We start from the raw sequence: 26,872 nt of genomic DNA on the forward strand, positions 1-26,872 counted from the left end.
TAAGAATTTCACAAACTAAAATGTGCATGGTTTAAATTCCTTGAGGTCAAAGGTGACTCTTATAGGTGGTTTTAAATAACTTGTTTTAGTTTAGTGAAAAAAGGTTTTGGCAATACTGCAAAAGCACCAGAGACAGACAGACATGATAGATAGATAGACAGATAGATAGATAGACAGACATGATAGATAGACAGATAGATAGATAGACAGACATGATAGATAGACAGATAGATAGATAGACAGACATGATAGATAGACAGATAGATAGATAGACAGACATGATAGACAGATAGATAGATAGATAGATAGACAGACATGATAGATAGACAGACAGACATGATAGATAGATAGATAGATAGATAGATAGATAGATAGATAGATAGATAGATGTATTTGGCCAAAGACTATAGAAATTAGAATTATATAGAATTTAGTCTTAAAGAGACTTTGATTTAGCGCAGTGTAGCGTGTTTTGACCGCTGTTCAAAAGTTATAAATAGTTCAATGTATAATTAAAAAATACCTTTAAGCCCCCTCACCCTTTTTCTTTGACCGGCTTTGGGAGGTCAAGCTTTGACCGTAGACAACACCTGTCGATGTCTTCTGGTGATGTGCAGCGCCTGTACCACAGGGCGGAGCTACAGCCGAGGTTTACAGAGCGAGCTTGACGTCTGCAGACAACTAGCGCCATCTGTTTCCCTCGTCCTTGCCTAAATCAAAACGGTAAGTAAACAGATTATCAAAAACGGCCCAGATTAGTGTTGACAGGTGTTTATGCGTGAATCAACATGTAACTTGCCTCCGCTCACTGCTGTCACTTCGACATTCGCTTTAAATACTAGTTCACGTAGGAATGCTAACATCTGTGCGACGTTAAACTCCTGTACCGCGCGCGGTTTGATTTCGTTCAGGTAGTTCTTGTGTCACACGCTGATATTTAACTTTGACGACTTACAGTAACGTTATATAAAGCTCTTTCGTTTCTCCTTCAGCATTCTGTCGATGGCAACCCATTAAATATGATACGTATTATAATTCGCTAATGTCTTATTCGTGTGTTTTGGATTAGTGAACCGTATTATTGAAGTAAACATTCATGTTTAGTGTCACCTCATAAACCCTAATTTATAAATACGTTAAGAGGTTCAGAGAGCTCTGAGATGACGCCATGGTTTAAGTAGGTGTGTGTATGAAGGGGGCGTGTCTAAAGAGCGCCATTCACAGCTGGCCAGCGATTGGCTTTCGCTCGTCTTTTAGAATTCTGTTGCCATAGTGATTTGGTTTAAATGTCTGGCGCGAGAGGTGGGCGGATTCAGGATAGAGTAGACTCAGAATTGCATAATTTAATTTCAGTAGACTACTACTTCGCTGTATAATGTACAATTTCTCTGTTTTTCTGCAGTCGAACGAGAGTGAAATATGGTGACGAAGCGAATTAGGTCCGAATACATGAAGAAATTTAAAGATCCGAAATGGGACACTTATGCAAAATGTTATGAGGATTTGCTGAAGTACAGACTGTCGAGACGGCTGTTGGAGCAAGCGCACAACCCCTGGTTCTGGGGAGAATGGGGGAGCGAGACAGGCTCCAGTGGTACATCTACTCCTCTGAGACGGAACAAAGTTGAACCTGAGAGGATCCATGATGAGAAAGCAGAAAGATCTGCATGTGTGACACCAGAACCACAGGCAGAAGAACTGGACAGAGGCGCTGCAGACACCAGTAAGTTCAGAGCTACAGGCTGTCATCTACTGTTTTAATCTTTTGAATTATTCATATCTTTTAGAAAATAGTTTGTATTCAAGTGATGTTGTTGTTGTTAACTAAATCTTTTAAAAAAATAGTTTTCGTTATTTGAAATACATCTGAATAAATAATAAAATACAAGTATTAGAAAATACTTGTTTAAATTTAAAATTTTCATTTAACATTAATATTTCTGGCAGCAACAATAATATGATTTATACTTTTTATTGATTTTACAGCTGTAGTATCATTAACACTTAATTTTAATTATACAAATGATCATTTTCAGCCCATTCTAAACCTCATTTAATATTACAGATCCTGATCACTTTACCTTATTGGAATATGTTAATTGCTAAATAATGTTCAAAACGTAATGGAAAACTAAATGGAAAGGCATAAAGACAATAAATTGTGGTACTTAATGAAAACTACTTTATTTAAACACTTTTCAAAATATCAAATTCCGTGCTATTCTTTCATCAACAGAGCTAGTTACCGGAGTTAATGAGCAGAGTCATCAAGAGAGAGAGGAAGAGAGAGCCAGAGAAAGCTCTCCTGCTCTCATTCCAGAAACTGACACGCATATTCTGAACACACCAAAGAGCAAACTCCTCTCCTCACACAAGTATACACGATCCAAGGTCAAGCCTCATGCAACCAAAGACCCTGAAAAAGAAAATCGTCATCCTTTTGCCCTGTATGGTGCAGGAGAGAGACAGACAGATATGGCTTCCAAGAAAACCCATAATGTTGGTCCTGCAGCATCAACTGCAGAGGTGAGGATCCTTTCAGGAAGCATGCCATATCTGACCAGTAAGAAATCTACTGGGGAAAAAATAGTCATATAATAAAAACTATTACAGTTTGGTTAACATAAATAGTCCCTATAGGTAGATATGAACAATTACTTACTTAGTTTTCATCATTGGGACATTAAAGGGATAATTCACCCAAAAATGAAAAATTCTGTCATTGTATTACTATTATTTTAGAGGAAGATCTTTGAAAGTCAATGTGGTCCAGTCATGTTTTGTAAGTAAATGATGACAGAATTAAAATTTTTGGCTAAAATATTCCTTTAAGTACTCATTTGCTTATCGTTATTCATGCATACTTCATGCAGTGTTTCTTCTGTCTAGATCCATGAGTCAGCGATGCGAGCAAGAACCAGACGAGAGGTGGAAAAACAGATGAAGAGATTTGACAAACAAAGAGCCAGATCTGCTGACTTCGAAAATAACAGAAATAAGGTTGTCCCCGATTTCAACCCCTGGATGACGGAGTACATGCGCTGCTTTTCAGCTCGTTCTCGGTAGTATTGCTTTCTGAAATCCTTTGAAAATGTCAGTTTCTATCTAAACCTCTCAGGCTAAACAACCCAAAATACTTCACATGATGACTGGCGCATCTGTCCAGCTCACTTCCCGTCTTCCAGAACGGGCCACAATGAATTATAACTCAAGGTTTTTTTAGGGGTTTATTTACACCATGGAAATGTTGTATTTACTGGTACATATCAAACATGAAAACACAATCTTTTGATGCTACAGAGCAAATTGTTAAACAATCACATGCCTTGTTGCATGATTTTTGAGATTTACCAGTGTCTCTTTGCACTCTTAGCCAATTACAAGTGTTCAGTAATTGTCAGACAATTATAGACATATAATGTGACTAATTGTAATGTTGTGTTATCTACATTGTGTTAATAGTTAGGTTTAATGTACTGAAATCTGTTTTTTACAGAAATCTTTTGCGCTAACATGAATCTTTGTAATGTGTGATAGTCTCACATTGGCAATCGATCCGTTATTTTAATATCTGCTTCCTTTGATATGAGATGTATTATATTTTGCTCGTATATTCACACTGAATGTGAATTCCATAGTATTTATTTTATCAGAACATTAATATCATAACATAATGTACAAAGTCACTGGTATCTGAAACATGAAACATACTGTACACAGCAAAATGACAAATCAAGTTTGAATGAGATCATACACAGCAAAAACAATTCCAGCTGTTCATCAAGCATAACTTTCAATGTGATGTTATTTGGTTTTTAGTAGCACTCAGGTATTTCTAGTATTTTATGTCATTTATTGAGAAATGATATTGGGATATTTGTACACTGTTTATATAATGGTATTGAACTAATTTTGACTAATTATTTTTAGTTCATCATCTCTGCACAAATGTGTTGTATGAACAAATGTACAGGTCTTTTTTCCCCCCATATCATATCTTCATAGTGATTTATGGCATGTACTATGTGAATAGTGTTGGTTTTAGGGTATAGATAATGAAGCCATAATGTTTATGAGCTAGATTAATATGATTAATATCCATTCCACTGTCTGCTAAGGAAGCAGTTTTGAAGGGTATTAAAGTTTAAGCGTTTAGATTACTGCCTGTGAGACTGAGATGTAAATGTGATAATAGTTTTTTAACACTTTCTTTACGAGGACACAGTCTGGTAGTAAATGTGTCAGTTTTCAGTCTTAACATTGCTGTTAATAGGACAGCTTGTTCACAAGCTTGCTGCAGTATTATATGAAACTCTTTTTGTCATTAATGCACAAGGCAGATTTTTAAATTGCCAACTCATTACAGCACGCTGGTCTTGGACATCAGGATTCTGCAAGCTTGCCCAGACCTCATCCATGTATCAGACCCAAGGAGCACTTTAATGTCTGGCAAAGTTCCCTTGTTCACTTTAATGGAATGATTATTTAAAAAAAATAAAAACTTCATTTGTTGCATGAAGAAAGATGTCCAGAAAGTTTAACACAAATTACACTTATTTTACAAACAGCAGCTAAATTGTACATTTGATTAGGTAAGTTTTGACTCAGATCTTAATTCTTTACATTAATGCTACAGAATTTATTTACTTTTTTTTTTTTTTTTTTTTAGATCGATGTAAAGTGTAGACACAAGATTAATGAAAAACAAAGAACCAACTACCATTCAAATGCAAATGTTAATCATGACTACTGGCAATTTTCCCATTTTAAGTTTTTACCAACATTAAATCTTAATATAAAGACATAATGACACGCATTATGAAGTTGGGTCACAATGATTTATCATTCATTTTCGGTGCAAGCATATTTGAGATATGTTCACTTAAAATGTATAAATGTAAGTACAGGGGACAAGTAGAGAAAAATAAGAAAATACATATTCTCAACAAAAAAGAAAATCTTGAAAACAGAAATCAGTTTAAACAGTGTTATTCCAACAGACACCTTAAAATGGGACTGCAGCACATGAATGCTTTACAATAAATATAGAGCATGTAACACTGATTTTGAAGCTGTTCATACTGACAATGTATAACAGTGCGATATGAAGGCAAGGGTGCACTGGCCCTTAAATTTAAACAAACATTCTAGCATCCTTTCCTAAAACATAACCAACCAAAATATACAAATAATACAACAGACATGAAACTTTTCTTTCTTTCTTTTTTAAATAAAAGGAAACTCTGCTAGCAAGATAATGCACGATAAACTCCATTGATAAGATTTACAGGTGCGTGCCATAAAGCAGTAATGCCTAAGCTATATATATGCTGTATATAGTCATTTATGAATATGTCGTAGCACTGCAACCATGAAACATGCTCCAAGGTGATAATAGAAACTCTTGTCTACACAACATCTACATATGGAAGAGGGAAAGACGGGGCAGGAGCTCAGTGCAGTATTCTCAGGAACAAGGGCCGGGTATTTTAGCTACCCTCAGGGTTTTGGGTACCACAGATGTCTTGGCTTGGGCCCGAGGGGGACAGTAAACATTTTCCAGAGCCTTCTTGAGCACAGGGGGGTCCCCCAGCATGTCAGAGGGAAACAGTCACTCCACCATGATGAGCCGTACGTCAAACTCCCCACTAATGTCCTCCTCCTCGTGTTCACAAAACCTGCCTTGGCCAAAGGACACAGAAAAAGTGCAGGTGATCATATAGACAGTCTTTTCAGAGCCCTTTCTTTTTGTTTACAAACCGAAGGAGCTGCTTCCTAATCAGCTTGGATCTTCCTCAGACACCTTGAATCTCTATTTCTAGCTCGCATTCCAAATAAGGCCCCTCAGAAACCCTGGAAAGCATTTGGAGGATCTGGAGTTAAATATATCCTTTCCCCTGACACTGTTTCTCATGTGGCATTTGACTGATAAGAGGGTGAAGGGGTTTGAAGGACTTGTTTGTCCTCGAGGGCCTGGAGAAGGTGAAACATTTGGCCATTTGTATGTGTGTGCTGGTGCTGCATCACTGTCACTCATTTGTAAGGCATGCAGAGGCAAACTTGAGCAGCGTTTGGTGGGTGTCAGTGACAAAAATAGCACCTCTTCTTGAAGAGAGCTCCTCCCTGCTAGGGCATGCCAAATACAGTAGAGATGCTGTGGGGCAGCTATCAACATCCTTTTACAGACTTTGGAATGCGATATACAGTAGAGATGCTGACGAAGCTTAAATTATGTCTCACAAAGTATATTGGTATCACTTTACAATACAGTTCAGTTCATTACCATAATAAAATACATTAGGAAACAACACGTTTTAAAGCATTTAATAATCTAGGTTAATTTATGAATGTATATTTTTTTTTATATACTGTTCAAAAGTTTGGGGTTGGTAAGATTTTTAAATGTTTTTTGGAAAAAGTCTCTTATGCTCACAATGCTGCATTTAAAATATATTAAAAAAGAAAACGTTTATTTTGAATTGAAATAATATTAATGATTTTATTGTATTTATTTTTTTAAATAAAATTTATTTTATTCCTGTGATGTCAAAGCTAAATTTTTCAGCATCATTACTCCTCCAGTCTTCAGTGTCACATGATCATTCAGAAATCAATCTTATATGCTGATTTGCAGCTCAAAACACATTTCTTATTATTATCAATGTTAAAAACATTTTTTAACTTCTGAATGGCAATTTATGCAGAAATCAACATGAATCAGGATTAGTAAATGCTGTAAAAGTATTGCATTTGCTAACATAAAGAACCTAACTGTAAAGTGTTACCAGATTTTTTACCATTAAAAAGGAAACGAACAACATCCTTTTTCAGAGGAAAAGGGAAATGAAAAAATCAAAACTAGTAGTGAGCCGAATTTAATGAACAATAAGTCATTGGAGAAATCGGTCCTTATTCAAAAAACACAACCAGTAAAGGCTTCTGTGTAAATTCATTTCTGTAATATCTCATTCAATTCATTGCAACAATCTATATAAAAAAGTTTTTTTTACAAACAATTATCACATAAATATGTCATGTTAATATTTTGTATTATTTTTTCATTTCACGTTAGATTCTTATATTAGTTTATTAATTAGTTTATTTTTTTATTAAATTTTAATTGTGTGGATGTTGTAAAAAATTCAATCATTTATTAAATTTAAATAGTGAGGAAAAAGTAAGCAAAAAATTTATAATGATTCAGTTATTGAAAAAATGACAAGGACACTGAACAAAAAATAACCATTACCACACTGAACAAGACACTTCAATCTAATATGCAGGGAATGACGTTCTGAGACATGTATCAGTAGCAAACAACTGTATCTGATTAAATCTGAATGCAGCACAGCTATTGTTAGTGGATGTTGCCGTTGTGAGTGGTACAGACTCAGAGTGCCAGTGGAGGAAGAACAGCACTCTACCACCTTCATGCATTCAAACTGTCACACTCATATCAGACCTTTTTCTTTAAGATATCAAGGCTCAAATATTAGCAACAGGTAGAAAATTAGTAACAAAGAATAAACATATCATCACAGTGTTAAAAAAAGTATAGAAACCCTGCAGGACAGCTTCTAATATTAAAACCTTGGATCTGAAAAGCAAGTAGAGAGAGGAACTAAACCCTCTGGACCTTCACCTGGTTGGTCAGCTGACTGGGATCAGTGTTAACAGCCACAGTCCTGCACGCTCTCTGCTTGAGCCCGTCTGGGAGAACGCAGCTGCCGCAACGCTGCATCTCCGTACTGGATTCCTGAACCCATCCGCTCCGGGTCCAGCTCACCTACACAACCAAATGACAAGCACAGCAGCTTGACTCACATGTTTTTGTAAGCTTATAAGCAACAGTAAAAGGCACTGGTATTATTGTACCTGACTCTATCTTGTTAAGGATTTTCCGTGCACACTGGACAAAAGCTTCCTCCACGTTCTCCCCTGTTAGAGCACTGGTCTCCAAAAACATGAGCTCTGAAAGCAAAGATATAAACAATTACATCTGTTTAATTACTAATAACCAATCACTGTTTAGCCTCTGAAAAAGCCCTAGCGATCTCAGTGCAGCCAGTTGTGAGTCTAGTGGGAGCTTCATGTTTTAGTAATACTATCCTGTAGTGACCTCTAGTGGTACAGTCACAATATGAAAGCAGATATACACCTAATTTTGAGCTATAACCATGCTTTAAAGGATATTATGGATAGAGGACTTGTATATTAACCAAAAGCAATGGTTTTAATTTAAAAACATCTTAATAATGGATTTGTTTATTGCAAACACACAGCTTTTCCCTTCACCAGATGTTAACTGATGGACTAGAGTCGTGTGGATTATTGTGATGCTTTTTCCAGCTGTCTGAACTCTCATTCTGATGGCATTCAATTCACTATAGTTGTTACCAGCCGGGAACTATTTGTCTGATATACGAACCATTCTCTTGAGCGAAGCGTGAGGCCTCCAGAAAGGTGACTTCACGGTCAGCATCAAGATCTTTCTTATTCCCACACAGTATGATCACGATGTTCTGGCTGGCCAGCATCCTGGCATCTGTCAACCAGTTGGTCAGAGTGTTGTATGTTTCTCGACTAACAGAGACAGAAAGAGTGAAAAATCAATACACTTCAGGATCTATAAACACATACCATAGTATAGCTCTAGGTAAATGTCCATATATGAACATCTGTGGGGGAAAAAAGAGCAATACACAATATTATGCAGACACACTGGATAAACAAGTGTGATTTTACCTAGTGATGTCATACACGAGAAGAGCCCCTGCTGCCCCTCTGTAGTAGCTGCGTGTTACAGACCTGAGGAGAACAAACGTTAAGCCTCAGTAACATCAGAAAAAGTTTGTGATTACAGACGGTCAAATCTAGTGATAAACTATCAGTGGCTGATATTTGGTCATTTTAGAGATTACTGGCATTTCACAATAAGTTTCAGAAATAGATAATACTTCTCTTTTCCCCCAAATACACCACCATTCAAAAGCTGGGATTATTTTTAATCCTTTTATTCAGTGAAGACGCAATAAATCAATCAATAATAAGCACCAAATCAGCATATTAGAATGGATTCTGAAGGATCATTTGAGACTGAAGGCTGGAGTAATGATGCTGAATTCAACATTGTTATCACAGGAATAAATTATATTAAAATATATTAAACTAGAAAACAGTTATTGTAAATTTGAATAATATTTTACAATATTGCTGTATTCTACTGTATTTTTAATCAAATAAATGCAGCTTTGATGAGCATAAGAGGCATCCTTTAAAAACATCTTACTGACACCAAACTTTGGAACAGTGTGTATTTGAGTTAATTTTGAGTACGTGCTAAATAAATGCTTGCTTAAAGGCTGAACTGTCATTTACAAATACATTTAACTTCAAACAGAATAATCAATGAGGAAAAAAATGTAGGGTGAGATTTATTTTTCATCTCAAATTCATTAAATTGTGAAAAGTACAAGAATTAAGAAAGTGAATGCATGTGCTAAAACAAAGTAAGTGTTAAAACATTCACGCTACTGACATTAAATAGTACTCTGGATTGTATATTGGTATTATATCAGCAATCAGCCACCCCGCGGTCTAGATAACGTCACTAGGCCCTGAAAAATCATATCAATTGTCCGCTAGTCAAATCACATCTGCTCACAATAGCAGGACTGTATGGCTCAGACCTCCTTCAACATTAGCCGGACTGACACATTTCTGTTCAGCCTACAGCATGTTTTACTGAATGACTACAACATATTATCTGCCATGAGGTAGTAAGCCTCATAATTCTGAAATAAACATGTAAGACAATATTTTAATGCATTAATGTATATGTATAAAATGAGCGGCAAACAGAGCAAAAAATAAAAGACAAAAAACAAAAGCTCTTCTCAGTGCTGTTTGAAGAAGACACTAACTGCATAATATTTTGTGTATTTTAATATTTTATTTTTTGATTATTTTTTTATGTTTTTTTATATTTTGTTTTTTATTATTATTTTTATGTTATTTTACCAGTGAAAGAAAAATAGTTTTCACACAGAGGCATTGTTTTAATGATGTTATTTTATATACATAATATATATAATTAAAAATTAAATGTATATAAAATTAAAAATTTGCTAAATAAAAATATTAGTTTTATATAAATTTTTTATATACATAATATATATAATTTCAATGATAAAAACTGAAGAAAAAAAAATTAAATAGCACACAACAAATTTACTAAAACTTAAACTAAAATTAAAATAACTGAGAATATATATTTTAAAAAGGGTACTTTTCAATATAATTTTACATGTCTTTAGATGGCATGAGATACATAAAGGGGACACCAGTGGTACATTGTGGCTTAATTGTTCCCCTGTGCAAGTTAAGACAAGATTAAAGAAAATAAAATAAGTAGTTTTTTTTATTTTTATTTTTTAAATCTTTTTAATAAGTCTCAAAGCTATGTATAAATACACACACACACACACACACACACACACAAAAACTACATAAAATGCGGTTTAATGGGCTAAGGCTATTTTGGCTCTAAGGAAGCTGCTGGCAAATGTTCAGTGGAAATTAAGTGCATGAAGACAGCACTGACAAATGAATCTGCACAAGGTACTATAAACTCCTACATGCAATCTGGACTTGCATCACTCCCTCACCAAATGCTCCACCATCTGACTGCCTGAGAACAAATCTGGAAATTATCATCATAAACCAAATCTTACAGTGGTCCTCACAAACATGGCCAATCCAATAGAGAAACAATTCTAGAAATAAGAAACAGGCCTATGAACACACCTGAAACGCTCCTGTCCCGCTGTATCCCAGATCTGGAGCTTGACAAACTTACTGACCACACTGATTACCTTTGAGCCAAATTCAACCCCAATAGTGTGATTTGAGTCATCTTTGACTGCAGGAACAAGAAGAAGAAAAAACATCAGCAACAGAACAGTGACATTTCATAGATTTGTTTCTCAATGTTTAATAGAAAGACAGAAAAAAAAAAACAGAAACTGACATACATCTTTTTTCTATAAAATGATGAAGCAGACACGATTTTCCAGTCCCTGCATTTCCTATCACAAGGAACTTAAACAGGAAATCTAGAGGGGAGGAAAACAAAAACAATAAAGATGTTTTCACAAGGACTGCACAGAATTCTCATAATAAATCAAATGGTATAGGAATGCTACTATATCAAACATTAACCAGACTATAGGCTCATAATCTGTACACTAAAGAGATATGTCATAACATCCAGGTTACATCCAAATAAATAACGGCCTTTCTATAGTAATTGTTATTGTCAGTAGTGTATTAATTGACTAATCAAAGATTAATACACACTTATATGAATCGCGTCGACAGATGAAACATATGGCAGACAGATAGCTGCTGCCTAGCTGGCACTGAGCAGAGCTCGTGAGCAAATACTGTGATGAATGAGCTCGGGACACCTGCTCAAATTCATGCTATGCTGGCGATAAGAAGTGTGGCAGGACAAAAGGAAAATGAGTCACCCTACCGTATGTCTCTGACATGACTGGCGCTGTGTTTCTAGTCTGTTTACACTGTGTTTCTGTCTTTCAAGGCAATCAACAAGGATATCAACTAAAGGGAAATCTCTTCGAGGGTTTCGCGCATCCTTGTCGGAAGTTTGTGTAGCAGCTACTTCCTGTTGAGATTTTCAAAATAAAAGTCAAGGATTCTTTGCAAAATGACAAAAAAACTAAAAAGCACGATTTTTCTAAAAGTAATGAAAATAAATAATTAAAGTATGCATTGTATTCTTGGTCGTGAGTATTTTATTTATTAATTTTTGTATTTTTTTTGTTGGTGTATTTGACAGAAATGTATGTAAATCAATTTCTATTAAAACTTTCATGCATTATTTAGATCTGGTTTACTGAAAAACTCTTTCAAGTAACCACTAGGGGTGATAGTTATATGTGCGAGTTGCAGAAAAACCACACTAACTCATGATAATTTAAACCACATTTTACAGGGCTGATCTCTTTGTACCTTTCGCAACTAATAAATTACATTTTGCTTTTATATCCACATTTCATAATTATGATTGTATGTTACCCTTACATCAACCCCAGAATCCATAATTGCAACACAGACTACACAGGATTGATCAGGAAAATAGTGTAGTGGAGTCAAAACTTTCTAAATGAAATCCAGATTCCATACTTGAAAGCATATTATGGATGCTTGGTCAACAGTTCTTCGTGGTTGATGTAAATTGCCCTCTATAAATTGTAGACCACACATCATTCATGACTGATGGATGTTTTTACATACAAACATAATGTGGAGCATATGAAACAACAGGTATTACATAAAATAGTTTTGTTTAATCTTTCTATGATGGTATGATCAGTTCATGCTTTCCTTTCATTTAAACATTAGATCATTTGAAATCAACAGGAAAAAAAGTCAGAGAGTTCTTATTGGAGAGTCGGCCGTTACTGCCATCAAGACATTCCTGCTGAGGCACCCAAGAACGAGGCTGCTTGCAGAAGAAGTGCCACATATCTTCTCCAGATGGCTGTGCATTGGTCCTGGGTTCACTGCATAATGCATCAGGATGTATAGGCTACAGATCTCTTTTCTATGTTTACATGTCATGTTTGTTTTAGATCCTTCCTGGCTCACTATATATGTCAAAGATACACGACTGAACAAAGGAATCTGAGCTCAAAGGGCTGTCAACATGTAAATAATCCACTCACTTAACATGCTTTTAAATGTATAGTTTTTTCCCCCGCATTTTAAAATGGAAGTAAGAGAATTATGAAGGGATAAAAAATGTCTTGAAAAATGTCTAACAAATCAAAACTATTTTTAGATTCTTCATATGCATAGTGATGCTGAAGACTGGAATAATGGTTTAAATGTTTTGCATTACCACCACAGGAATAAATTAGATTTTAACATATCTTCAATTAGTAAACAGTTATTTTAAACTGTAATAATATTTCACAATATAATTTTTACTGTATTTTTGATCAAATAAATGCAGCCTTGATGAGCATAAGAGACTAAATTTAAAAACATTAGAAAGCTTAATTATTAATTACAAGCTTAATTATGTGTGTATATACATGTGTGTATATATGTGTTTTATTTATTTGTGTAATTATTTTTTTTGTTGGTTTTTTTGGTGTGTTTTTTAGAGTAATTTGTAGTAAAAATTTTTGTGTTGTAATGTTGCGTCCCACAAGCTTTATGTCTTGCATGTAAAAGTTCTTTCTATAAGCCATTGTGAGTTTGTGGTATGGGGGGGGGGCTGCATTTATCGCTGAGGAGCTCTGCTGTCACAAGAGCACAATGGTTACCAGGAAGAAGGGAAGTTAACTGTCCTTGGAATCTAAAATTGTTATCACACTGCCAGCACCAGGATGTTATTTTGAAATGTGGGAGGTTTTGTCAGCTCAAAGCAATGATTAGAAAGGCTGTGCCAGGTTAAACCTCAGGGCAAAGAATGTGCGATAGCACAAAACCGTATCACAAATGCTGTCACGACAGCACTTGAAATGCTATTGTTTATTTTGTTTTGCCTAACTGTCCATTGGAATGTTAAAATGGAGGCATACTGACAGATTTCACTGAAGAAATTAGATGTGAAAATGTGCATACAATTACTTCTTTGCAGGTGTTGATGCTATGTAGATGCATCTAACTGCCTACATATTCAAAAAATTATCTGGAACTTTATGATACAGTATATCAAGAGTTTTTAGTTACTCTACCGTTCGTTTAAATCTGAGCCCTTATATATGGAATCAAGCCACTCTTTATGACTCTAATAGCATAAACAGCACAGACACAACCAGATTCCTATTTTTTTTTTCCAGAGCCTTGCAGAACAACATATGGCTTGTTAGTTTAAGGTGACTGGGAAAACACACCATAGAGTTGTGCAGTGCATTAATAGTGAGGGTTTTGACTGGGTGCCTTCATATGCGATCAGTGCATCAGTGTTTCTGTCTTTTGAAACGCAGCGTCTGTTTATCCTGTAGCACAGTATCCTCTGTGCAGTCTAATGCTAAAGATTTAATTCTGGGACTAAGTAGCCCACTCTAAATCACAACCACACTGAATACCGCCGTTGTGTTGTGTACAGAAAAGGCGAAAGCTACTCGGAGGCTTGACAGATTAACGTGGTGAAAATTTAAAAAAGTTTCACTAGACACTGAGCTTACATGAGCCCTGTGTTGGATGTAAAGTCATTGGACTTTTGCATAATAGTGTTTAATTTCATGAATGATTCTTTGTTATCATTCTTATTCACTCTCTTCCATGAACTGACTTGTTCAAGAAAGTAAAAGCTTCTTTCAAAATCAATCACTTGTTAACTCAATCACTTCATTATGTATACAGTTAATGACATATATTTCACAACTTAGAAGTGCATGACTACATTTCAAACTGACTACAGAGGGCTATGAGCACATAGCATGCTGGAAAGGAGCATGTGATTAATTAGACCTAATGAACAAACATGCAACCTTCAATGAATGATTGTTTAAGGAACTGAAGGAAAAAAGGTTTGGACAAAATAGTTGAAGCAATGATTCAATGACTCACTTATAACAAAGAATTCACCTATGGCCACCTATTGCCCATGTACCCGGCAGAAAGGATCTTTGTAGTTAACGGATTCAAAAGATTTGATTTAAGATTATTCAAAATACGGATTTTGAAAAGTTCAGTTAACTGATAGCTCAGAGATTATAGCTCTGATAGCTCAGAGATGATTTGCAAAACACAAAATTTATGTCACTGCCAAAACTTTTGGCCACAACTGTAAATGAAAAAAAGGAGGTCAAAAAAGGGATTGCTTTGCAGGGGAAAAAAACTAAAGCACAGAAGTATCTCACTTAAAAAATATGTTTCAAAATAGGTGGCAGTTAATCAAATATATGGGCCTCAGATGTCAGATAAATAGGTCTAGAAATCACTCAAAGACTGCCTGGGTGGCGATACTCGGCATCCTGGTCTTAAAACCTTGACTGGCCTGCGTTTGAAGAGATTTGTGGCCAGCTCTCTATTGTCAGCTTTACGCAGCCAAATTCACTTAATAATCTGATGTAATATGTATGAGGGAGTTTGGTCATTGGATATTCATCCAAAAAGTCACAGTTGAGCTACTCATTATTTCAGTAGTAACAGGAGCTGATGTTAGCTACATGTTGCATAATGATGCATGTCACTTGTTATCAGAATGTTTAATATGCTCAACCAAACTGCAATAATTTAGCAGAGAAAAATGTCTCCCATAGTTTCTGAAAGGCTTTTTATTGAAGGCGCCTGTTCATGTGGCCCTGCCTCCATAGTACTTCATGGTACAAAGAGTTCGCCATTGTTCCTGACACATCACTATTGGAGACAGACAGCCTGGGAGGCAGTGAACAGACGAACAAGAAAGAGAGAGAGAAGGGGAGGGCTGAAAAGAGAGGGATAGAGGAGGCGAGACTTGGCCCTGTTTGATCACTCCAGCGTTCAGTAACTTGGCACAAAGGGGAGCTGGGATCACTGGCATGTCTGCCGTGGGTCACTGTGAGACTTTAGAGAGCTCTATGGGAACGCTACTGATCGCTGCAAGACTACATCACTGTGCTCTGAGTCTCAATATGGTTAACATTCACCTTAGGGCATGGTGTAACTAAACTTACTAAGCTTTATCTAAGAACAGCAAAAACAGCCCCCCCCAAAAAAAAAAAAAAAAAAAAAAACATAATAAATCATTATATAAAGTAGGTTCATGTTTATACTTATGCTACTGTTTAAAAGTTTGAGTAAGTGTTTTTTGTTGTTGTTGCGTTTAAAAAAAATTAAAACAAGGATACATTATATTGATTTAAAATGACAGGAATTACTTTTAAATGGTTCAGTTTCAAATAAATGCTGTTCAATTGAACTTTCTATTCATCAAAGAATCCTGAAAAAAGTATCACATTTTTTTTTTTTTACAAAAATATTAGGCAGCACAACTATTTTCAACTGTAATAATAATAAGTAATGTTCCATCATCAATATATTCAAAAAGAAAACTGTTATTTTAAATTATAATAATATTTCACAATATTACTGTTTTACTGTATTTTGATATAATTTCTGATGCAATAAAAAAAGTTTTTATTTGTTTGTGGCACAAAATACACTGTATAAAATTAGTATGGTCTAAATGTCTGAGACCACATTGAAAATTTGGGATTTAAAATTCAACTGAAAGAGAATAAAATGTATAATAAATATTTAAGATTCAGCAATATTTCTAGCTCACTAATGAAAAAAAAAGCTAATTTCTGACCTCAACCTTGTGAACTTTGCTGTAGCCATTGTACATTATATTTAAACAATTTAAACTCTGCAGATAATATCATTTGTATTTTTTTTTTTTTTGTATTAAATTAGAAATATATATAAAAAAGAAAACAAAATTTTCACCAGTGGTCTCAGACTTTATCAAATTTATCAGAAATCTGATCTCTGTCTCTGACTCCCACAGTCCGATGCCTTTGAACCAGACTAACTGGTAAATGTTTGATGGTTTAGAGATGGTCAGGACCAAGAACACCATGATAGATTGACTTGATCTGTGACAATATGCTTGATTTGAATGCGTATCTCTTATGGAAATGTTGTATTCACCAGGCCTCGAACGGAATACTAATGGGGTGAGCCCAGCTGTCATGATGCAGATGCACAAGTCAATTGTTCCACTCATGACCCTTTCGAGTCTCCATGGAAAAAGATAGATCCTGTCAGAAGGGTTCCTGTGCACTCAAAAACAAAAGCTACAACTATCTTTCCCAAGGTACTAGGGTATGAAGTGATGAATACACACCAACAATAATAAAGACAGATAAAAGTCCAGAAGCATGCAATAAACTTTAATATGACTCATAACGGTTTTTCCAGACAAATTAGTTGTATCTATTACAGCTGCAGTCCTTACGGTGTTCTCAGAAGCAGAAGACATCTGTGGGAACTGCAACATGGTATTTTTTAATGTTTGCTCAAAATTAAACAATAACAAACTACTATAAACTCGCACTGTACAATTCTTCCAGATGAAAGGAAAGAAAAGATCACATTCTCTCAAAATTAGTATCAGATTATTCGCCCATGGCCACGTTCACACTTGTATTAAACAGATGTGTCTGTACTCCAGTGTCTACTAATCTTTCACCTCCAATGACGTGGACCTTAGAAAAACACTAATCTTTTATTCATTGTGTCTTTCATGCCGAAGGGGCGAAACACAATCACTGATAATTAGAATATAACGAGTTGAACACTGGAGACTAGCAGAGAATGAAGGAGAGAAGATGGGAATGTTGCCTTTGAGACAACAGCGATTTTAGAAGATTAGAGTGTCTGCAACTTGTCTTAATAATGCGCAATCCCACCTTCCTCTCACGTCTCATGCTGTCCACAGTCTATAAATACTGCTCATTCGGTCATTGTGGGATTGATGTTGCATAGTTTGGATTAAATATCAAAATATCAGATGTCATTTAGATCTTTTATCCCACATAAGTAAAAAATGTACTTTTCACATTTAAATTCAAATACAAAATACAATCAATGAAGAAATTTTTATTTAATCGGCAAATTGATTTGCCTCCTTTTTAAATGCAAAGTTATAATATAGTTGTATTTAGCCAGAGTGGATTAAAATGATCAAAATTAATGTTTATAATTTATAGATATTAATAATGTTACAAAATATTTTATTTTTGAATAAATAAACTTGCCTCCTTTATCATTTCCATAAAAAAAATATTAAAGCTTTCAGCATAAATAATTATAATAAATTTTACTTCAGTGTTTCTTGAGTATATAAGAATGATTTCTGAAGGATCACGTGACACTGAAGACGGTCTGAAACTTCAGCTTTGCCATCAAAGGAATAAATTACATTTAAAAATATATTAAAATATAAAACAGTTATTTTAAATTATAATAATATTTCACAATATTATTGTTTTACTGTATTTCTAATCGTAAAAATACAGTCTTGGTGAGCCTATAAGAGACATATTAAAAAATATTTTATTATATAATTAAAATAATTAAGATTAAGTTATGCTAATATTAATATAAAAGAAAAAATTCTTGAGTTCTACACCAGGAAACTGTGGTTGGACTGCTTGGTTTGGGAGCTGATGAGGTGAAAATAACTGCAAATATAATATCCCAAAGAATCATCCATTTAAAAGAGCAGGAACTGTGCAGTGTTTTTACAAAGACATGGGCGGAAGGAGGCAGGGATGGCTCAAGGAGATGAGGCAGATAAGTGGAAAATGCATTTGAGACCCCTCCAACTTACACAGTTTGATACCATACGGTTTTTTAGTTTTATTTTTTTATTTATTTATTTTTTTTTTTTTGAAAATCCCATAAGCAACTGATACGGTTGAAGTGAATAGTGGGTGAAATCAGAGCAACAGATATATGTTGTCCAATGCACTGCATATGGTAACATATATATGATAACATATATAAAATAATATGTTGTCCAATGCATTGCAGCCAGGGGATATAATTGAGGTTTCATATGTTGACATATTCTTCTTGGCTGTCACTAGCAATTACATAACTGTTCCCATATAGCATAATCATAGACATTTTTGTAGGCAGAAACAGCTGACTGCTGGTCATTTTTTAAATCGTACTACCTTACTTCACTTTAGCTTGAGTACTCTTCCATACAAAGGCAAAATGCAGTAATTACTTAATAGGAACTGGAAAAGATGGCTACAAGGTTTTTAGATTGATTTGATATCAGTATACATGCATTACATACACAAATCTAAGCATAGCTGAGCCTACACAATCTGTCACAAAATAGGTCATAGTCTCATGTTATCTTTACATTGCAAAGGTGGAACAGTTGGTGTGTATGTCGTGTGACTTTTTCCGCATCAGCAGGGCAAAGTATAATGGCAATGAATTAAAACAAAATTAATCATTGGATGTGATCCTTACTAAAAAATAATATTTGTCATGAAAGACAATATGCAGAAAAACAGAAAAGTTATCTGCAAATACAAATGTATAAAAACATAATTTCCAGTATTTTTTTAGCATATAAAGCATGTAAGCCTTATGTTTTGAGTATATGTGTGTAGCTTATGTGAGATAAATATATCTTTCCTTGTTTATAGCACTTATCACTGTCTGTTCACTTATAATGACTTGGCTAACATGTTTTTATTCAGTGATTCTGGTCACAGCCAGTTCTGCATCGTTTTTCCATGTTGTTATCTCTGTTTTTCCCTCCGCCGCCTTTTCTCCAAAACACGGCTGGACCCACACTGATGGATCCTCTTATGTCACACTGTTATTATCACAACGGCTGCTGGACCTCTCCTGCACAAACGTGCTGAATAAATACTGGATCTGGGCAAGGCAACACCAACGAACACAATTATACATGTGACAAATAAAATGAGACCCAGAAACCACACCATATTTCCTAAAAAACTTAAAACTCAAAGCCATATTACAGAAAAGTAAAACTCAGTTGCAAACTGAGGTTGTAAGATTTAAGCTGTATGACACAAAAATGATCATATGAAACCATCTCCACATTTTTATATGATTAATTGAAGAAGGCAAAAAGCAGAAACCTCTATACTGTATGTGCTGTGTTGCAAGATGTAAAAATGAAAAATAAAATAAAAATATTTAATAATATCTTATTTATTTATTTACTTATTTACTTATGTATGTTTGTTTATTTGCAGTTTTTGTGCATATTTTTATACAGTAATGTGTGTAAAAATGATGTTACATTATGTGCTCTATCAGCCGCATTGGACAAAAAGCAACATTATTTTGGTTAATTTTCCTGGAAGAGAAAGACTGTGACTTTTACATGTATACATTTTAAAGCTGAGCTTTGTCCAAATCATTTTGTCAAAAAAACATTAATTATGTACGAATATCCATAAATTAACACTAAATGAAATGCATTCAAAAGCTTTTTGAGACTGTACTGGACCCATTCTGAACTGGACGTGTGTTGATGATTAATGCAGAGAGGGTGGAGAGGTCAGAGAGGAAAGTGAGTGGGAGAGAAACTGTTGTGCTTTAACTCAAATGTCCCATCTGATCTTTCCATCCTATCTTCCCTTTGAGATTTCAACTGTGAAACACAACTTATGGTCAAATGGCTTATATGGGAATGGGGGAATTTTGGAGGACAACTTTCTGGTTACAGTCCAATGCTTTGGACTCATTCAGTGATGCAGCTCACCTGTTCACTCTGGCTTAGCTTAATGTCTATAAATTAAAATTACACAAGAAAAGTATTTTTTATCTATTCTCTATACGCTTCAGCTCTCCTCCTCTCATTCCTCATCAGCCTCTCCATGCAGCAGGGATGCAGTGACTCCTCTCTGAACTTTATGAGCTACTTGTGATAAAAGGAGGGGTTGGGACTGGATTAAGTGAGCAGATCTGCAGTCAGGGGAGGGTTTCTGAGGAAGTCTCTGTTAATAGACTGTATATTTGTTCTCTGGGTGTGACCTGGATGAATCCAGAATGCCCAGTGGATACAATGATTTTAGACACATATTTCTGAGTCACATATTTCTTTTTCTGTTTTTCTGTTCCCAGCAAAGAATTTTAGAATAATGAAACAAAAAGCAAAGGATGTATATTAGGTGCAGGCCACAGAGAATGATGGGTAACGTAATCTAGTAACACTATAACTACAATAAACTAAACTGTATCAACTGCATTATTCACAACTAAGTATTATGGTCAAATACCATGTTGCTTTAGTCATTTAGTCATTCCCAATTAAGAAATTCTGGGTATAAAGAGTTTCCCTACTTAAAACTTTATGATGGTGGTTGCTTTAATAAATAAAGAAATGCTGTATTTGGAAGTGCTTAGAAAAGAAAGAAGTTCTTGTTCTCAAGAATGATAGTTCTGTTCTTTATGCTGATCATGAGAAAGTATAAGAAGCTGTGTTGTATTCTCCACAGCACATCTCAAGTGTCATACACAAACTCACGCTCATCCAAAATGTGTGTCAGGCTGGGTGTCTGATTTAATGGGAAAATGATTCACTGTTTCAAAAAAAAAAAAAAAAAAACTTGCTGTTTTTTATTGTGTCAGCAGAGGAAATTCAAAATCAAGACAAAACACTTTGGAATAACACATTCATCTGACTAAAGCAGTGGAGCGGAAAGAGTGGAAACTCCTAAAATAACACAATCTCCAATTCAATCAATTTTTTTTTGTCACGTTGTAAATTTCCTTGCAAAAACAGCAACTAATGGTCAGTCTGGTTGGTATAGGCCACACATTTTGTGGGCAAAATGTATATGGCACAAAAACACCACAAGACCCCCCAGAGACCAGATTTAGGGGCAAGCAACGATCAATGGACTTAACAAAGAGCTTTCATTGCTTTATACCACAACATGAAGGTGTATTTGCAAACAGCTGTGTTCAATCATTTGTGGCTTTGGAGGCGTGGCTAATGCTTTCTCTGAGCCTGTGCTTTAACTCATTGGCAGCAAGGGCAGATAGTCAGAGCTTAACTCTGTTTGGACATCCCAGAACAGCACCAAGCTTTTGGATACACACATAAGCATTGGCACAGCACACACACTCCTTTCACCCTATTCTGTGTAGCACTCTCTCAGCATGCCACCACTTTCACTGTTTAGTATTCACACACCGACCATCAATCACATCAACTCTCAAAGAGCCCCCAAAGCAGTTTGATAGAGTTCAAACTGGGACATATTCACTTCAGCTAAATTACGCATAGTGGCTCCACTGACAGTAAACTAAAGCAAGGCAGTAGATGACATCATTGGCATCTCATTAAATAGATTCTAGGTGGGAATAAAATAAACTTTTATTCTTGAAAGGTAAATATAGGTTTTTACAATGCATTACAAACTCGTTGATGTCTATGTATATTGTCTAATTTGAACTGGATTTAGGGAGAAATGTCATAGGAGCACCTTCCCATTTTAGGTTACATAACATAGACCCCACCTGCTGCGGAACAGATTTTAAGACAAACTGATCCATGACCACAGCAAGCCAAGCACTCTTCAACCAGCACTAAAGTTGGTAGTAATTTAATAGTCAGATTTGTTCCGGAGCTGCTCTAGAGCCAAAATATTAAAACATTTTGGAGTTGGAGTGCAGTTTGAGTAGTAAAAATTATAAGTTTCACTTTCCATCTTTGACTCAAAATTATTATTTTCAGAAGAAAATGTGAGCATCACAAGAAGAGCCTGTCCATTATCAAAACAGGATCTTGGCAACACATGCTCAATATTTTAAATAATTAGCCGACGTTGGTGTCCTAATCACTTTGTATTTTGTGATAATGACTGCCAGCTGACTTTATATTATCTTTTTATTGTATGACTACACACTAAATAAATAAGTGGACATGAAATATTGATTTGAGTGGAAAAAATCTTATCTGACCTTATCTTAAAGCAATGATTATGAACAAATAGTCTACTTCAATTTACAAAACATTCTGCCTAGAAACAAGAATTTTCAATAGGAATCCATGTGATTGGGAATTTGATGTGAGGATGAACAATTTCCCCACAGATATTGATATGATTTCGATATGATATGAAGTCGGTCAAGCGGATTCACTGCATTGATCAACAGCTACGAACAAAAGCTACTTGGTTTGAAATTGACATCTATGTGAGCCGTGCTTCATACATTACTATTCTATTGACTAACCATATAGACTAACCATATAATTTTAAATATATATATAATTATTATTACACAGGTTATATAATATATATTTTTAAATATAATTGTATTTTTTTGTTTGTTACTATATACTGTATTGTGCGCGAGTAAAAGTACCATCCCTGTTTTTTTGTTGTTTTTTTTGCCTGGGAAATTTTGCTAGGGCACTGTCAAATTAGTGAAATTTCAGTTTAATTATTTTGTGCAAAAACAGGTCCATTGTATTATTTCACACAGAAGTCATGGCATTTGTGTGACCAACTTGAATAGGAGTCAAATCTGTGTAGGGAACTTATTTGCCCTCACATGAAACTCTTGACTGCAAGGATTCCTTTTGGAATTACAGTATTTCAACAAAAAAAAAAAAGTTGCTGAGCAACAATAAATGTTCCCACACATTAACTGTCACGACACCTAGGCAGGATGCAAATGCAAAGCGATTTATTGACAAGATATGAAGAAGGTCAGACAAATAGACAACAATGGCGTCCAAACACTGAAGGGGAGTGGCGACAATCTCAAGCTCTGATGGTGGGTGACGCAGGGACCTCGGTGGACAACCAGTGAAGATCCCTGGTGATCCGGTGCTGTAAATCCCAGTGAAGGTGCTCATGATTCCGGTGCAGAGTGCAGGCCTACACGACGAAGAACAAGGGGGAATCCACGATCCAAACACAGCCAGGGGAACAGAACGGAACACAGGGAAGAACCACAACGATCTGACAACATGAGACACCAGTTACTGCACTTAAATACACACATACAATGAGAAGCAGGTGGTGCTGTTAATCAGACGTGATCAGAGACCACGCCCACAGACACACACCTGCACACTAAACAAGCCGAGAGAGAGACAGCGAATTCATGAACCGTGACATTAACACTGCAACAATCTTAAGGTGTGGTCACATCTACTGTTCAATACATTTTGTGGAAAAAAATCACATTTCAATAGGAATCCACACATTTTCTGGGTCACATTTAAAACAATCAATAATTAAGTGTTTTATTAGATGGTGTGACTGACCAATCAGAATTAAGTATGAGCCATTCATAATTGCAGGAAGCTCCAGAACTTACAATTGAAAGGCCAGTCTGGACCCAGTTATAGGCTGCATGTGATGTTTGAAAGAGCTGACCTGTAGCCAAAACTGTTACACATGGTGCTAGTCTGTAGCTCCTGACCCCTCCTCACAAACAGTCAAGCACACACACAAACACAAGTGCCCCCCGGTTAACAGCCTAGACAAAAGTGTGCCACATGGGATCGGGGTCTATTTCACCGATATACAGTGACATGGCTGACTCACAGCTGTCCTCTATACTGTAATCACTCTGTTTAGATTCAATGCGCCATAGTAACACATGAGTTTTCATTCAGTTAGCACATGTTCTCATAAAGAGGGTCTCTTTTTTCTTCTTACTTTCTCCCCCTCTCATTTTCCAGTAACTAAGCACCTTGATTAATTTCTGTGAAAATTTGGGTGACAGTTTACGGTTATGAAACTTAATAGGTGTAAGGGGACTGTAAGTCTACCCTGAGCCATTTTGTTCTGTAGTGCCCTCCCTTCTGCTCTGCCTCAAGTGAAACTGTTGTAGAGAAAAGAAAAAAAAAAAGGAAAAATTGTAGTTGTAGGAGAGGCTAGTTCTAGTTGTCACTGAAGGAAGTTGACACAAGGCCTTTATCTCAGTAACTATTATGTTTTGGGTCAAAATTCATATTACGTAAATGTTTGCTATCTCTAGCAGTGGTTTTTCATGATGATTTCAAACATCTTAGAATTCTAATAGCAGACTAATAATTATTGTGAATTATAAATTCTTGAGATTTCCTGTGAACTAAATTAACAATATTTGGTAAACAAGTGTAAACACATATGCTCAGATAGATAGATAGATAGATAGATAGATAGATAGATAGATAGATAGATAGATAGATAGATTGATTGATTGATTGATTTGGTTTTATATTATGTGGATTAACCAAAATTTTAATTATGCCCCATCACATTTTCAAAACCTCAGCTGATGTGGTAGAATCAAGATTTTTCTTTTGTCTGTCATTGTTTTATCATCTACCAACAGACAGACTTGCATCCTGTTGTCATTAAATTATGCACCCAGTATGATAACCTTCATGCACTGTGATAACCCTCATTTAGTTTTATTCTTGTTATATTGCTCTGAATTGTTGAGGTAAATCCAGTAACCTCATATTATCCATGGAAGCGAAAGCTATGCGTAGGAGTTTGAAATGATCTGTCAGAGGGCTTTTTCGGTTGTTTTTCTTCTTTTCAAAATGGTGCAAGTGAAAATAGTTTCTCTTGGCTACACGGGACGTGGCAATGGCTTTCTCAGACAATGTGGTACTCTGGAAATCCTCAGCCTGTCAGCGGCCGTAAAAAGCCCTGCTTTCACAGTGTGATTAGTGCTTTGTGGGAGCCCTAACACTGGCACGCAGCTCCTTCAACCTTGACCTATAATCGCACAAAGCATCAGGCCGAGTGGAATGGCCGCTAGACTATGAGATTTTGGGTAGCTGGTAGATTGAATTAACCCTCACCTGCATTGTCAGCAGCCATGGCACAATATAGGCCAGTGCAGATTTAATTTCATTGTGTTTGGCATGAATGTGTGCATGGACCCTGATAACTAAACAGAGCTACTTTGTGAGGTGATGTCACTGAGGGAAGTAACACTGGAATTTTCCCAAGGCCTTGAGCACACATAACAAGCACATAACACTAAATTACTTTACAGAAAGTCCATAGTTCAGTCCCTGTCCCTGCTGATAACATCCTTGTGGAAGATGCACCTATAAGGTCTAATTATATCCATAAGTTGAGAGCAATAAATGACTGAGCAGCACTGTAATCGCTTATAAAAATATATCTGTGATGGCCAGAACAGCGCTTCCTGTCTGTCCTCTTCATTTCCTGTTTGATCAGGAGTCTCTGGGAGGCAAATCCCTGTGCATCTTGTATTCCTATGTCATAATATTCCTCTCATAAACAGACACAAACATAGGCAGAGATGTTTTTGGCTTTATGCAGGAATATATGGAAGAAGTTTCAGCCTCAGAGTGAAACATAAAAGTTTGTAATAAAATGAAAAATTAACATAAAATTGAAAAATAGTGCAAGATTACAGAAAACCTATTTAAGAAGCCTGCTGAAGACCAGCATCCAAAACACAATATATACTGGTGACCAACTGTAAATATCTCTCACCTATCAATTCAAAAGTTAGGATTCAGATTAGCAGCTTCATAAGAACACCGTATGATGAGAAAGTAGATTTTCCTTGCAAAATTCATCACAGCTGTTATGAAATCAGATGTTCCATCATAGTGTTGTCAGAATCTTGAATAGCATCCATCATCGGACACTGAGTTTCAGCTCACTGTGCAAGAAGCTGTATGGAACTCCTTCTCCGGAGCTCCAGAGGAAACTATTAAAACTATCAGTATAGTCTGTCATGTTTAATTCCTTCTGGCCCAAATGTTAAAAGCTATTTGTAGCATGAGATCTTTTGGTTGATGCGGCTGCGAATTGAAGTTTTTCTTTGTTCCTCTGCCACACAGAAACATGCCATATGACGCAACTGGATAAAAGTGACCCAAATATGTCATTGTTAGCAGTTAAGAGCTCAGAGAGAGCAAGTCAGCTGATTAAAAAAGCAGCTGAATGGAGCTAATGAACCCAGACGCCACTTTAATTGTTTCAACTGCTTGTGGAAATATGATTTAAAGCCAGATAAAACAACCCCTTAATGCAACCAAACTGACAAAGTCATCGCAGAGCAACAACCTTCCTGCTTTCATTAGTCATTTCAACACTTACAGCAAAAGTCTAGTCCAGGGAGCTTATAATTATATCTACATAATTAACTCGGTCCTGCAGTTTAGCTCCAACTTGCCTCAAAACACCTGTCTGGAAGTTTCTAGTATGCCTATTAATACTTTGATTTGCTGGTTCAGATGTGTTTAATTAGGGTTTGAGCTAAATTCTGAAGGACTCTGAAGCCCTGCAGGACTGAGTTTGGTCTAGTCTATTTACATAAATCCTTTAATAGGATCTCCATGATT

General features: G+C 35.7%; 2 protein-coding genes across 4 annotated transcripts; one reads left to right on the top strand and one right to left on the bottom strand.

The window, feature by feature from the left end:
• Positions 1 to 381: 381 nt before the first annotated feature.
• On the top strand, positions 382 to 4,519 carry LOC109100836 (centriole, cilia and spindle-associated protein-like). The gene is made up of 5 exons (XM_019114271.2): positions 382 to 723; positions 1,403 to 1,723; positions 2,237 to 2,526; positions 2,890 to 3,062; positions 4,367 to 4,519. Exons 2-5 carry the CDS (start codon positions 1,420 to 1,422, stop codon positions 4,479 to 4,481), a joined length of 882 nt encoding a protein of 293 aa, XP_018969816.2. The 5' UTR covers positions 382 to 723; positions 1,403 to 1,419; the 3' UTR covers positions 4,482 to 4,519.
• LOC109100837 (RAB4a, member RAS oncogene family) lies at positions 3,986 to 11,689 on the bottom strand. Of its 3 annotated transcripts, none has more exons than XM_019114272.2 (8): positions 11,537 to 11,689; positions 11,034 to 11,114; positions 10,807 to 10,921; positions 8,746 to 8,808; positions 8,429 to 8,583; positions 7,876 to 7,971; positions 7,643 to 7,786; positions 3,986 to 5,678 (listed from the first exon to the last, which is right to left on the bottom strand). In XM_019114272.2, exons 1-7 carry the CDS (start codon positions 11,550 to 11,552, stop codon positions 7,671 to 7,673), a joined length of 642 nt encoding a protein of 213 aa, XP_018969817.1. In that variant the 5' UTR covers positions 11,553 to 11,689; the 3' UTR covers positions 3,986 to 5,678; positions 7,643 to 7,670. The 3 variants fall into 3 exon arrangements, with proteins under 3 accessions (XP_018969817.1, XP_042624849.1, XP_042624850.1); XM_042768915.1 differs by having other exon boundaries at positions 3,986 to 5,682; XM_042768916.1 differs by having other exon boundaries at positions 3,986 to 5,688.
• Between the last annotated feature and the right edge of the window lie 15,183 nt (positions 11,690 to 26,872).

The sequence above is a fragment of the Cyprinus carpio genome, chromosome A13 (assembly GCF_018340385.1).
Source record: "Cyprinus carpio isolate SPL01 chromosome A13, ASM1834038v1, whole genome shotgun sequence".
Classification (NCBI taxonomy): domain Eukaryota; kingdom Metazoa; phylum Chordata; class Actinopteri; order Cypriniformes; family Cyprinidae; genus Cyprinus; species Cyprinus carpio.